We start from the raw sequence: 12830 nt of genomic DNA, 5'->3' as shown, positions 1-12830 counted from the left end.
CAGACCAATTAGAAAATTGAATTAGAAAATTCCAATTAGAAAATTAACCCAAGCTCATTATGGATAATTTTGGAAAGATGGGAAAAAAATCCTATTTGGTCTATTTCTCTCCCTTTTTCCTATGCAGTGTTTTTTTTTCCCCCCTTAGTTGGGCCCTGATGCCGTATTATCAAGAAATCTCTCCATTTAAAAATTTCTTTCATTACATAAGCATTTTTTTCAGATTTACAAACTTCTTAGGAATCTTTTTTTTTTTTTTTTTTTTAATGGCTTATTCTCCACAGGGTGGACATGCTGTGGTTTACCTGTCTAACCCCCTGATGATAGAAGTCTCCAGATTGTTATCACTCTCACCTTATAAAGTAGGGCCTTCACTTACTGTTTTCTACATCTGGGATTGTTTTCTTAAGATTTAGAGTTTCAGAGGGGCATCTGGGTGGCTCAGCCGGTTGAGCGTCTGACTTCGGCCCAGGTCATGATCATGTTCGTGGTTCGAGCCCTGTGTCGGGCTCTGTGCTGACAGCTCGGAGCCTGGAGCCTGCTTCGGATTCTGTGTCTCCCTCTCTCTCTGCCCCTTCCCCCCCTCATGCTCTGTCTCTGTCTCTCTCTATCTCTATCTCTCTCTGTCTCTCTCTCAAAAATAAACACTTAAAAAAAAGATTTAGGGTTTCAGAAATGGAATTCCTGGGCCAATGGGGATGCACACCTCCTCCCCCCCACTTTTTGTTAATTGCGGCAAAATACACGTAACATATACTTCAGTATTTTACCCACTTTTAACTGTACGGTTCAGTAGCATTCCCCAATTCGCCGTGTTGTGCTCCCACCACCGTCCATCCATCTCCAGAGCTCTTTTCATCCTGCAAAACTGAAAGTCTGTCCCCATCAGCACTGACTCCCCTTGTCCCCTCTCCTAGCCCCCGGCCGCCATTCTCCTTTCTGTCTCTGCGATTTTGGGGGTGTGCACTGTGCTCAGATCCATATTGTCAGATTGCTGCCCTCAGAGGTTAAAATCAACACACACTGCCAGCAGCGATGTCCTCGAGCACCTACCTGTTTTCACCACCTTCTTCACGGCTCTGGGGTTGGAAAGAACTCATCTTTGCTCATTCGACTGGTGAAAAAGACCATCTTACTCCCGATCAGTGGTTTTCATTGTTGCGCACTATTCCGCCTGGGAGTCTGTCCTGTGGTTTAACGGACCGCTTCCCTGGGGTTGTGGATGTAGGACGTTTCCAGGGTGTGGGTTTTATCCGTTACACCGCTGTTAATGTCGCTGTGCTTAAAGGCCAAACTGATTCTCTGCCCTTGTGTCTCTCTTTCGAGGGTGTTATGATGCACGGGCCCGAGTCCTCATTTGCCACATGACCTCCCTCTTCCGAGTGCCCGTGGGGGAGCTGGATCTCCTTGAAGAGACGTTCCTTGAGAGCCTGAAGGAAACCAAAGAGGAGGAATCTGAGTAAGGGAGCCCTGTGACCCTAGCTCCACTTGCCAGGAATCAGGAACTTGCACTTTTCGGATAACAGAGGTTCCCCTTCTGTCCCCATGACCCCATTAAGAGATGGTCTGTTGAAGTGGAAGGAGCGCTGGACCGAGAGTCCCAGTGCAGCCCTGACTTGCTGTGGGGCCTTACCAAGTCACTTCCCCTCTCGGGGGCCCCAGTCCTCAATTGTAGGAAATGGGGACCGAATGGATTATTCCTGAGGCCTGTGAGTCTGTAACTTTAACACTGATGGCCCCAACACCCCGCTCCGCCTCAGGCTCTCGTGACATCTTGTTCATGGGCCGGAGTGGCCTAGATTAAAATCCTACCTCAGACACCCAGCTGCTTTTTGACCTTGGGCAGGTGCTCCCCCACCCCCCCCCCACCCCCGGCGTCTCTAAACCACACTGTTCTTATCTGTAGAATGGGTGTAAGGATAGAGTCTTCCCAGGGTCACTGTGAAAAACGAATGGGATCACGTAGAGGGCTTGGCCTGGGGCTGGCACAGAGCAAGTGCTCAGTAGATATGAGGCCTTCCCTTCCCCGACGGCCGCCTATACCTACCAGCTGCAGAGCGACTTTGCTATCTTTGTGTGGTCAGGAGTGTGCAGAGGGAAAGTATCCTGGTGACTTGGCCAGAGCTCAGCTCCTTGTGGAACACCTCACGCAGGATCTGATCCCAGAGCAATAAAGCCAATCCCAGTCACAGCCTAATTGCAGGCTCCTTGAACCAGGCACGTCTTCCAGCGTCCTTTTGGTCTGGGCCGCCATGGCTGTCTTTGAGCAGCCGGGTTGAGCCAGTTCCACCCCACTGGGAAGTTAGCTTTGAAGCCAGGCTCAGGGCTGGAGCTGCCCTCCTGCCAGGAAGGGGTTGGTTCCTTGAGAAAGGGGGAAACTGGATCTGTTGAAATAACCTGAAAACCGGCTTGTCTTGACTCCCAGAGCTGGGTCAGTAAAGAAAACACCCGGAGCCAGGCCAATTCCCATAATCACAAGCACCGCCCAGATTCTTTGGATGTATCGCCCACGCACGCACACACATACACACACATGCACACACACACCTTGAGATGAAGGGAGAGCTATTTGTTTTTGTTAGCTATTTGTTTGGAAATCTTATCATCCGAAAAAACGTATTGTCCAGAGGATTTGTTCTGAGAATATTAGTAATGCCAGATCAGGGACCCTGTGAAACAAGTTCTAATATGGCCACTTCTCAGCATGTGACATTGGGGAAATTATTTAACTTCTCTGGGCTTCAGTTTGCTTCTCTGCAAAATGGGGATAATAATAGCACCCTCCTTCTAGGTCTCTCGTAGGGCTCAAATGAGTTCATACAAGTGCTCTGAGCAGGCTTCGCATGGAGTAAACTAGTTGATAAACATCATCATTTGCTGTAGTACAGTCATCATTGCTGATATTCCCTTCCCTCAAAAAATACTCCACGTGTGTAATTTTTTTAATTCCAATTTAGGGACCGTAGAGACCTCTCAGGTTCTACCTGTGGGCTCTGGAAGGGTCTGAGACCCAGAGGAAGCTAACAACTGTTGGGCCAGGAGACCTAGTCTCAGCCTAGTCTCAGCCTGATTCTGTTAAGTGTCTGTGTGGCCCTGGGCATGTGGCTTTCCCTCTCTGGTCAACAGCACCAGTTTTTTTTTTTCGCCTATACAAGTACAGGATCAAATTTTGTGCAGGTTTCTTTTAGCTCCAAGGTTTGCATTTCTGCAAGGTGAGCTTATCACTCGACACCCTGAGGCGATCTTTTGCTACTCTAGTTCAGGTGTAAGGTACCACATTGCTGTTCTCAGGTCCCCGTCTGAGCCCTGAGGCCATCCAGGCTTCCCCCACAGGCTTGGTGACCTCCCTTCTCTGTGCCTCATTTCCTTCACCTCCCACATGGGGGTAATAGCAGTATCCCCGTCATAGGGCTGTTGCAAGGATTAAACGGCTACATATCAAAAACTTGGAACAGTGCCCTAGCACATAGTAGGTGCCAGTAAATGTTGGCTGCTGTGCTGCTGGAGGCTGATACTGATCACATCAGAATGACATGGTCAACATCTAACTTTCACTGAGCCCTTAGTAGATGCGGGACAAGATGGGCACACAAGCCCCTGAGGGTTTCGCAGAAGAAGAAACAGAAGGTCAGAGGGCTGACTGCCTCACCCGAGGTTGCACCACTGGCCAGTGGTGCCCTCAGACTCAACTACCATATCCCTCTGAACGGCCCTTAGTACATCCCTCACCTCATGGTTGACAAGCCCCAGTTCCTTCCTTCCTTCTGAAAAAAAGCAGTAAAGATAATTCTTAATGGGGCTTTTTGAGTGTTTAATAGGAAAGTGTCTCCAGACCTCCCAGAAATATACTCACTGTCTATGAACTGGAGAAGGTGATTAAAAAAGAAAACAACAAGAAGGTGGTGGTGATGGTGATAAGGGTAAGAACCACCCTGTCATGGGAGAGGAGATAGCCGTGGGCGACATTTATTTGTGGATTATTTGTGGATCCGTCAGACGGGGCCGGGCGGTGTGGGTGTCTCGCCCTTCACTATCTATGGCTTCAGCCTCTGGCCTGGGAAGGCTCACATGCAACGCCAACTCAAGGTCATTTCTAGCATCCTGAGGCATGAATGTGGCCAGGACCATAGGTAGGATGGCAGAGATTGGCCTGGTATCTAACCCGCAGGCAGTCAGTGATGGGGACAGGGTTCCATTTGGATTTAGTGTTGTGATCTGAATTCCCACTTCCTAATATAGGAAGCATTGTAGACGTAACTCCGAGCCAACATTGTGGTGCTTTAGATGTTGAAATTCACACAATGGAATTAATTGCAGGGGTAAAATGCTGTGATAATTAACGATGATTGGGAAAGCTATTCATTTTACGTACAAAACAGTTATTACTGTTTGAGGACTTAAATAAGGAGATTAGTTCAGGTAAACATTAGAGAGGGAATTAGCTGAGTAACTCTGGGGAAAATACTGTATTCTCTTTGATTCAGCAAATTTTTATGAACATTCCAACAATAATACAAAGCTGAATACTAGAGATTAGTATCTTTGTAGTAATCTTTGTAAAATTGATTAGGTTGTACCAGCACTCATACATTGAAATAAAACAGCTTCAAGAACCACATTTACTTCTTAGTTATCTTATTCCCTTCAGGCTCTGAGTTTCCCCTTCCATAAACTCAGCTAAAAGGGAAGATTATCTAGTATCATGGATGTGCAGATGTCACTGCAGGAACAATATAGGAGCAGAAATTTATGAAATTTTATAACATTCCAGATTTGTCCTAATATCTCAGAAGTTTTATTATTGATGGTGATCGGCCTATTCTCTGGCTGAATATTTAGCCAAAATGCCGCGCTGGCTTTGTAGATGTGGGCAGTGATCGGGGGGATAGATACTGCAGCAGTATGTTTACGTCCAGTCCTTGTTGGAGTGATTACGTTCTGCTCGAGAAAGGTGTTTTCTGAGCACCTTCCAGGTCCCGAGCCCTGGACAAGCTGCTGAGGGCGGCGAGCAAGAAAGGTCCTATCTGTGCAATCCTCCAACTCAAGATACAGCGGGTCCCTGGACGGCTTGTTCCAGGTCCAGCTTTCCCACCGTCCTGCCCAGAGCTTCTGGCCCAGGAAGTGGTGCCTTTTTTCCTTTTAACGTTTATTTATTTTTAAGAGAGAGAGAAAGAATATGTGCAAGCAGGAGAGGGGCAGAGAGGAGGGGACAGTGCTGATTGCAGACAGCCCGATGCGGGGTTCGAGCTCGCGAACTCATGAACCGTGCCATCATGCCCTGAGCCGAAGTGCCATGCCTAAAGCGACTGAGCCACCCAGGCGCCCCACCCCCCACCCCCCACCCCCGTGGGTGCTTTTAACAGCTACCCTGGGGGCTTGTGATGCAGTTGAGACAAAGCCCCACCCTTTGAAAAACAATGGTCTAGAATTCCGCGTTGAGGACAGAGGGTTAGGGGCCCCAGAGTCAGGGCTCAGGCAGGCTTCCTGGACGAGGAATGATGTCATCTTGAATGGTGACTAATGTTTAGCCAGTCAAAGGAAGGTGAGAAGGTGGAACCGTGGAGGTCCCAGGAGCACAGGGACTGAGGCGTAGGCAGTGTGTTTTTGGAGGGCAGAGTGTGAGAAAGTAATGAGCAGTGAAGCTGGAAAGGAGGCAGGGGCCAGGTGTCATTCGGAAAGGCGACGCTGCCCTCAAGGCAGAGGGAGGACACAGAGGTGGGGAGGGAGGGAGGCAGACAGTCGGGGTTATACTGTATATATCGCTACGGTGGTGCTGTCCATATCCCCCCATCGCCAGTCCCTAAGGGAGAAAATTGAGGCTCAGAAGCTGACCCAGAGAGATCATGGCAGAGCTGGGCTCAAATACCTCTGCCCCAAACTTCCAGACTGTTTCCCAGCCCGAGTTGGTTAAACGAGATGCCGCTGATTCACAGACCCAGCCGCTTGTCCCCGTGCGCGATCTTATTGCACGTCCTCAGCCGCTTGCGTTTCACCTCAGACCTTGAACTCTGCCGAAAGCAGCTCATTCCCAGTCTTCCTGTTTGCCTGGAATGGTGCTAGCAATTAAGGGCCAAAGTGTATCTCCAGCCTTGTGTGTGGAATAAGTTGTAGTAATAAAAGGAATGATAACAGCAAACATACCGACCCATTACAATATGCCAGCCACTGGATATGGATGATCTCACTTAACCCCCATGACGCCCCCAGGGATTAAGTGCTATTATTATCCCCACTTGGGTGAGGCAAGTCAGACTGGTGCTTAGTCACACAGTAAGTGGCTCTCCCATCGGGATGGACTGGGTTTTGCTGCAGTAACAAATGACCGCCCCATCTCAATGGCTTACAGCAGCAAAGCTGTGGGTCCTGTTTCCCAGTACTTGTCCACTGCACACCCCGGTGGCTTTAGTCCACACTGTCTTGGGCCTGGGGTGACAGAGTGACTTCCATCTGGAACGTTGCTGATTCAGGGCAGAGCAGGATACTCATCCGACCCCTACACTGACTCTTAAAGATTGTACCACAAGTGATACACCTCCCTCCTGCCTACGTTTCAGTGGCTGAAGTGGGTCACGGGGCCCCTCAGTTCCACAGGGCAAGGATGTCATCTTTCTGCGGGGAGGGCCAGTGCAGGCAGGGAGAATCGAACCTGGTGCTCCAGTACCACACCACAGAGGTCAGAGTCAAGTTCACAGGGTCGAATTCTGATGTTAGAACCCACACTCTGTGTCGCCACCTTGCCTTCCACTTGGCTGGATGCGTACCGTTCACACCTCATCCCACGTCTGATGGCATGAATTTCAGCCCTGGGAAACCAGCACCTGTGGTGTGCATGGAGATGTTTTTTTTAATGTTTATTATTTTTGACAGAGAGAGAGAGAGAGAGAGAACATGCAAGTGGGGGAGGGGCGGAGAGAGAGGGGGGACAAAGGATCTGAAGCAGCCTCTGCACTCACAGCACAGAGCCCTAACTCTATGGGGCTCGAACTCATGAACCGTGAGATCACGTCCTGAGCTGAAGCTGGACGCTCGACCCACGGAGCCACCCAGGCGCCCCGTGCCTGGAGACTTTTATCTTCCATGTTTCCGCCTCCCTGTAGTGAAGTAGCTGCAAAGGGCTGTCCTGAACACCCAGGAGGGACGTAGGACAAGAATTTATAGAGGTGAGCTGGCAGGGAACCAGAAGGCATAGCAGATCCTGAGCGCCCAGCTCGGACAATAATGATCCTGCTTCCAGGATAAGATAACCCACGTGAAATACAAAGCACAGTGGCCAGCGAGAAGGAATTCCTCAGTAAATATTAACCATTTTCCCTCTTTATCATTATCGTCTGCTATCACACCATACGTTGAGTTGCTGTCCAAACTCCACCGTCAGCTCAGAGTTCGAGCTCGTGAAGACCTCACCGACCTGCCCTTGGTCCTTCGTCCTCCTCCTTCTTGCCCCACAGCAGCGAGGGCTGCTCGCCAGACGCCAGAGCCAGGCTCAGGGACACTCACAGCGGCCATTCTCCCGTTCGCCTGACCCCGTTCACCCCGCGTGCCTCCTTTCTGCTCCACTTGATAGCTTTTAAGTGTCAAGTCTGACTGATTCTAGCTATTGCCCCAAGGCCAAGGTCTCCAACTGGCAGACCTTTCCCGAGGGAGCTGGGACCAGATGGTGGGGGGCAGGGAGGGATGGGAAGATGGCGGTGACGGAGTCTGTGATTATATTTGCTACTCATTCTGGGTCCGTCTGTTCAAAGATATTTTTTTGTGTGCTGCTCTTGCTATTATTACTATTTTTTTGTCTTTTTGTTATTCAAATTGCAACCCTGTTAGGATGGATCCGTCGGGTAAGTAGCACGTCCCACTCGCTGGGATTTCCCAGCTGGGTTGTAGAAACTTTTCAGCTTTTTAAAACCATCGATGGGCCCAGGGTGACTTTGGTGCCTTGCTCTACATGGCAGCATCGATCCCAGTCTTGGGGGCTGAGTGGGGCGGGGTGGCCTCACGGGCTCCCAGGCACAGCCAGCCCTAACGACCAACCTCTTTTCCCCCAGAACGGCTGAGGCATCCCGGAAGAAGAAGGAAAACCGGAGGAAATGGAAGCGCTATCTCCTGATAGGCCTGGCAACTGTCGGAGGCGGGACGGTGATCGGTAAGGCCAGCCCAGGCTGAGCCGGTGGCACGTGGGCCAGTGCGGAGCCAGGGACGGTGCCAGGCTCAAAGCTAGAGAGGAGAGTGTAAGGAGGGCAGCTGGGAGGTGGCCCCAGCTCGCACTAGGTGCTCTGTCAGCAGAAAGCGCATTCATTAGCGTTAGAAGCATCCGTGGAAGGCACTGGGCAGCTGACAGGGGAAGAACCCAGTGGGCCGCATCTTCCCATCTTCACCAACCATGGATTGTTGCAGGCGTCACCGGGGGTCTGGCTGCCCCTCTTGTTGCCGCTGGCGCTGCGACTATCATCGGCAGTGCCGGGGCAGCGGCTCTGGGCTCAGTGGCTGGCATCGCTGTCCTGACCTCGCTGTTTGGTGCGGCTGGAGCCGGCCTGACAGGTAAGGCTCCAAAGGGGTGGTGGCCTAGGGGGGATTTTCAGCCAGGGGCGCCCGGCTGTTCTAAAACATGCCCAGATTCTCACCCAACACGGCTTCCCCGGGGACGGAGGAGGATACGGCTTTTCTCACGCTGGGTCCCAGCCCCGCCAGAACCCATAGCAGGCTTCCCACAGACCTGCCCCAGGAGCCTGGCGTGGGTCAGAAAAGAGCTGGATGTGAGCACCTGCCCCTGTACAGATTTTCTGAGGAGGGTCTGATTGGACCTGCTGGTCTCCATCCAGGAAATTTCCAGGCAGGCCACCTCAGAAACACATGGGCTTCTTCATGTTCAGAGGCCACGAGGATATCCTGGAATTACCAGTGTCTCCTGGGTGGGTTTTCCAGATCATATGTGCCAGTAGCCCCCCAGTCACACACAGAGATTCCTGTTCCACTCCTCAGGTGGGGTCCATCCCTCCCCGTGTTGAGAATCCTCGTCAGTTTGATCCGCTTTTTTGAGAGGCGTATATTACACCCATGACACGCATGGGCAGGAGAAAACACATAGAACCAACGGAGTCACAATGGACCAGCGAGTTCCAGCCCCAGCTCTGCCACTAGAGCTGGCCAACCTTTGGAAGCCTCTGACCCTTGGCTGTAATCGGGGACAATAATGGCACCTACTTTTAACGATTTAAAAAATGAGACATGTTTCCAGGGGCAAAGCAAACAGTTGGCACTCACTGTGAGTTTGAGAGCACAGAGAGCCACTCTCACTAATCCCATCCTCATTTTTGTATCTACGTCTTTAGGATACAAGATGAAGAAGCGTGTCGGGGCCATTGAAGAGTTCACATTTCTGCCTCTGACAGAAGGCAGGCAGCTGCATATCACCATCGCCATCACAGGGTGGCTGGCATCTGGCAAATACCGTGAGGACCGGGGCCAAAGCAAAGAAGGATGAGGGTGGGGGAGTGGAGTGGGGAGAGGTGGGTGTTGAATGACTCTGACTGCTGCTGTGGGCCAGACCCCAGCCTAGGCTCTTGCGTGTGGATGTCTCCAGAGGGTGGGGAGGGGAGCCTCATTTTGCAGAGGAGGAAACCGAGGCTCAAGGAGGTAAGATGACTTCATCCCGTGTCCATCCACCCATTCATCTATCCACCAATCTATCCACACATCCATTTTTCCACCCGCCTACCCACCCATCCATCTATCCATCTGTCAACCGTCCATCTACTTACCCACATCCATCCATCATCCACACACCCACCCATCCATCAGCCTTCCATCCACCTACCCAACAATCCACCTACTCAACCATCTCTACCCTTCCATCCACCCATCTACTCATCCACTGATGCATCCACACGCCCATCCGTCCATCATCCATCCAGTTATCTGTCCATTCATCCACCCACCCATTTATCTAGCCACCCATCCATCATCCATCTATCATCCATCCACCCTTCCATCCATGTATCCATCCACCTACCCATCCACCCACTCACCTATCCACTCATTCATCTCTCCACCCGCTCATCCATGTATCCACCCATCTATGCATCTATCCATGCATTTATCTATTATCTACCCATCCAACTGTCTATCAGTTCATCCAGCCAACCACCCATTCATTCATCCATCCATCCATCTATCCACCCATCCACCCAACCATCCATCTACCCATCCATCCATTCACCCACCCATTCACCTATTAATTCCTCCATTGAGCAATATTTATAGAGTATCTTCATACCACCTGCCAGACACTGAGCCAGGCCCTAGGAATTCAGTGGTGAGCGGCACAGTCATGGCCTCTGCTCTCGTGGAACTTACGGTCCCGGGTGGAAGAAAGACCACTGAGCAGTAATTACAGGGAAGTTCTATGGATGGCACAATAGAGGAAATCAGGAATGAGGGGAATGAGGGAAAGGATCCTGGAGAAAGTGACTTTGGGCTAAGGACTGGGAGTTAACTGGGTAAGAAGGAGCAGGAAGTATACACTAAGTAAAGGGGCAGCAGGTACAAAGGACCACGGGACGGCTGGAACAGGGAGCTAGAAGACAGGAGTGTGGGCAGGGTCAGATCGTGCTGGAGCATGTGAGGTATGGCAAGGAGTTTGTATTTATCCTCAGAGCAAGTGGGAAAGAGCAAAGGATTGAAGCATGTGGCTTCGAGTAGAAAGGACTTGTAAGTAGGTGCGAGATCAGTACATCTTGACTGCGTGACTTCAAGCAAGTTACTTACCCTCTCTGGGCCTCAGCTGCTTCATTTGTGAAGTAGAACAAATTATCTCTGCCTTTCAAGACACTTACAAAGTTTAAATTAAACAGAGCACATGGAAGGCACCCGGTTTCTCATTGGCTTTCCACAAACATTAGTTCCCTCTGCTGCTCTAATCTGAATCTGTGTTTTGGGGGAGAGGCCAACCAGGGTGGCATCGAGGACTAACACCATGGTCCACCCACTGCCTGGCTCTCTGTTGCAAGTGCCCAGTGTGAGGCTCCGTAAACAGTTCATCACTGAGAGAGAGGGAGCAGGGTGGGCCAGGGAATCTGGAACATTCCAGCCAGACCCATGCTGACAGCCTCCTGAGTTTCCAAATCTCTGGGCTCTGAGGCTGGAAGCCACAGTCCCTCTACGTGACGCAGAAGAAAGCGAGTGAGAAAATGCCCCATCTCTGTGTGGCGGCCTTCCCAGATGCCAGTCTCATTGGTATGTGATCGCCAGGCCCCATCTGCACACAGCGGGCCTCTGGTGTCAGCTGAGCACTTCGCCCGTGCCTACCCTGAGTCAGACGTTTTACCCTCTCAATGGGAACTTGTATGGGTTACCTCCCGAGAGCCTGACATCCACCCTCTGAGGTGGGGGCCTTTCCTGTCCTGATCTGGCAGGAGGGCAAAACCCAGGGCGGTCACGTGAGCTCAGGGGCATGGCTAATGCAGGATTCAAACCCGTGTCTCCTGACCCACCCTTTCGTTGGATAGGATTATATGCAATAATGACCACCGCTTTGTAGGGAACAGGAACTAACCCAGGCACTAAGCCAAGCGTGTTGCCTGCCTCGCTCTCTTGGTCTCTCACTCCAAGCCGGGGAGGTGGGCATCAATGTCACCCCCATTTTATAGATGAGGAAACTGAGGCTCGTAAGGGCTGCTCAGGGTCCACTTGGGTAGCCAGGGACTGGGGCAGGACTCACCACTCTTCTTTCTGTCTGGCCCCACACCCCGTGTTCTGGGCCGCGGGGCGATACAGTGCTTTACATGTATCGAATGCTATTCATGCAACATCTCACGTGAGCCCCACGACACTCGGAAGTCAGAAGGTATCATCCATTCTTACAGATGTGGAAGCCGAGGCCCACAAGGGCGGCCTGGCTAGCTGCGAGCCAAGCGACCAGGAAGCTACTGAGCCGGGTGCGAGCCCAGGCCGGTGACCCGGCACGGCCTACCTTCCTCCCCTTCACTCTCCCCACCGCCCCCCCTCCCCCGCCCCTGCTCTCCACCCTGAGCTGCTGCAGAGCCATGGCAGGGTCCTCGCAGAGCAGGGAGCAGCTCCAGGGTGATCCTCGTGTCTGCATGGCGCCCTTAGGTAGGGATGACACCTCTGAGTCGGGCAGGTAGCGGACGTCCAGAACCCGAAGCCTCTGGGAAGCTGATGGTGCACATTTCATTCATCGTCGTATTTTCATGAGTTTTACCCTGTGCCACGTCACTGGACTTTGAGAATCTGGTCCTTGGCAAACAGGCTGTGGGAGATGTGCGTCACACAGACGGTCGCAAAAGTAAGCGTGTGACTGCAGGCCGTATGAGAACTTACGGTGGAAAGGCATTTGCTCCGCCAGAGGGGCCACGCAGCCTCCCTGTGGAAGAGGTGATTGAACTACAAGCTCAAGGGCAAGTAGGAGTGAAGGGAGAAATTGGTGGTTTCGGCGGGGGTGGGAGGAGAGTTCTGTTTTGGAAAAGTCACTGGGGCCACAGGCAGGAAAGCATGGGGCGGAGGGACTGGTCAGGCATCCTCCTGGGCCCCTTTCCCTTCTCCCAGAATAGAGTGACAGCATGATGTGTGCATGTCCCTGTCTGTGCCCAGCCAGAGGGCTGGGTGGCTCGGTTTCCTCAGCTATAAAATCAGGCTAATTTGGGGGCGCCTGGCTGGCTCAGTCAGTTAAGCGTCCGACTTCAGCTCGGGTCATGATCTCGCAGTCTGTGAGTTCGAGCCCCATGTCGGGCTCTGTGCTGTCAGTTCAGAGCCTGGAGCCTTCTTCAGATTCTGTGCCTCCCTCTCTCTCTGCCCCTCCCCCACTCATGCTCTGTCTCTCA

At 51.8% G+C, this 12830-nt stretch overlaps 1 protein-coding gene across 8 annotated transcripts in view; it reads left to right on the top strand.

Moving 5' to 3' along the window:
- Positions 1–12830, top strand: part of TMCO4 (transmembrane and coiled-coil domains 4) — a 94063-nt gene that overhangs the window by 34751 nt on the left and 46482 nt on the right. For 7 of the 8 annotated variants that reach the window (XM_023258226.2, XM_023258225.2, XM_023258224.2 and 4 more), the window contains 4 exons: positions 1327–1459; positions 8040–8137; positions 8389–8532; positions 9324–9443. In XM_023258226.2, coding sequence (XP_023113994.2) covers positions 1327–1459; positions 8040–8137; positions 8389–8532; positions 9324–9443 — 495 coding nt within the window. Of the gene's footprint in view, positions 1–1326; positions 1460–8039; positions 8138–8388; positions 8533–9323; positions 9444–10646; positions 10856–12830 lie in introns of those variants that run through there. The other variant, XM_023258231.2, reaches the window with a different exon arrangement.

The sequence above is a fragment of the Felis catus genome, chromosome C1, assembly GCF_018350175.1.
Source record: "Felis catus isolate Fca126 chromosome C1, F.catus_Fca126_mat1.0, whole genome shotgun sequence".
Lineage (NCBI taxonomy): Eukaryota > Metazoa > Chordata > Mammalia > Carnivora > Felidae > Felis > Felis catus.
The sequence above is the reverse complement of the archived record's forward strand: the minus strand, read 5'-3'. Positions and strand labels throughout refer to the sequence as shown.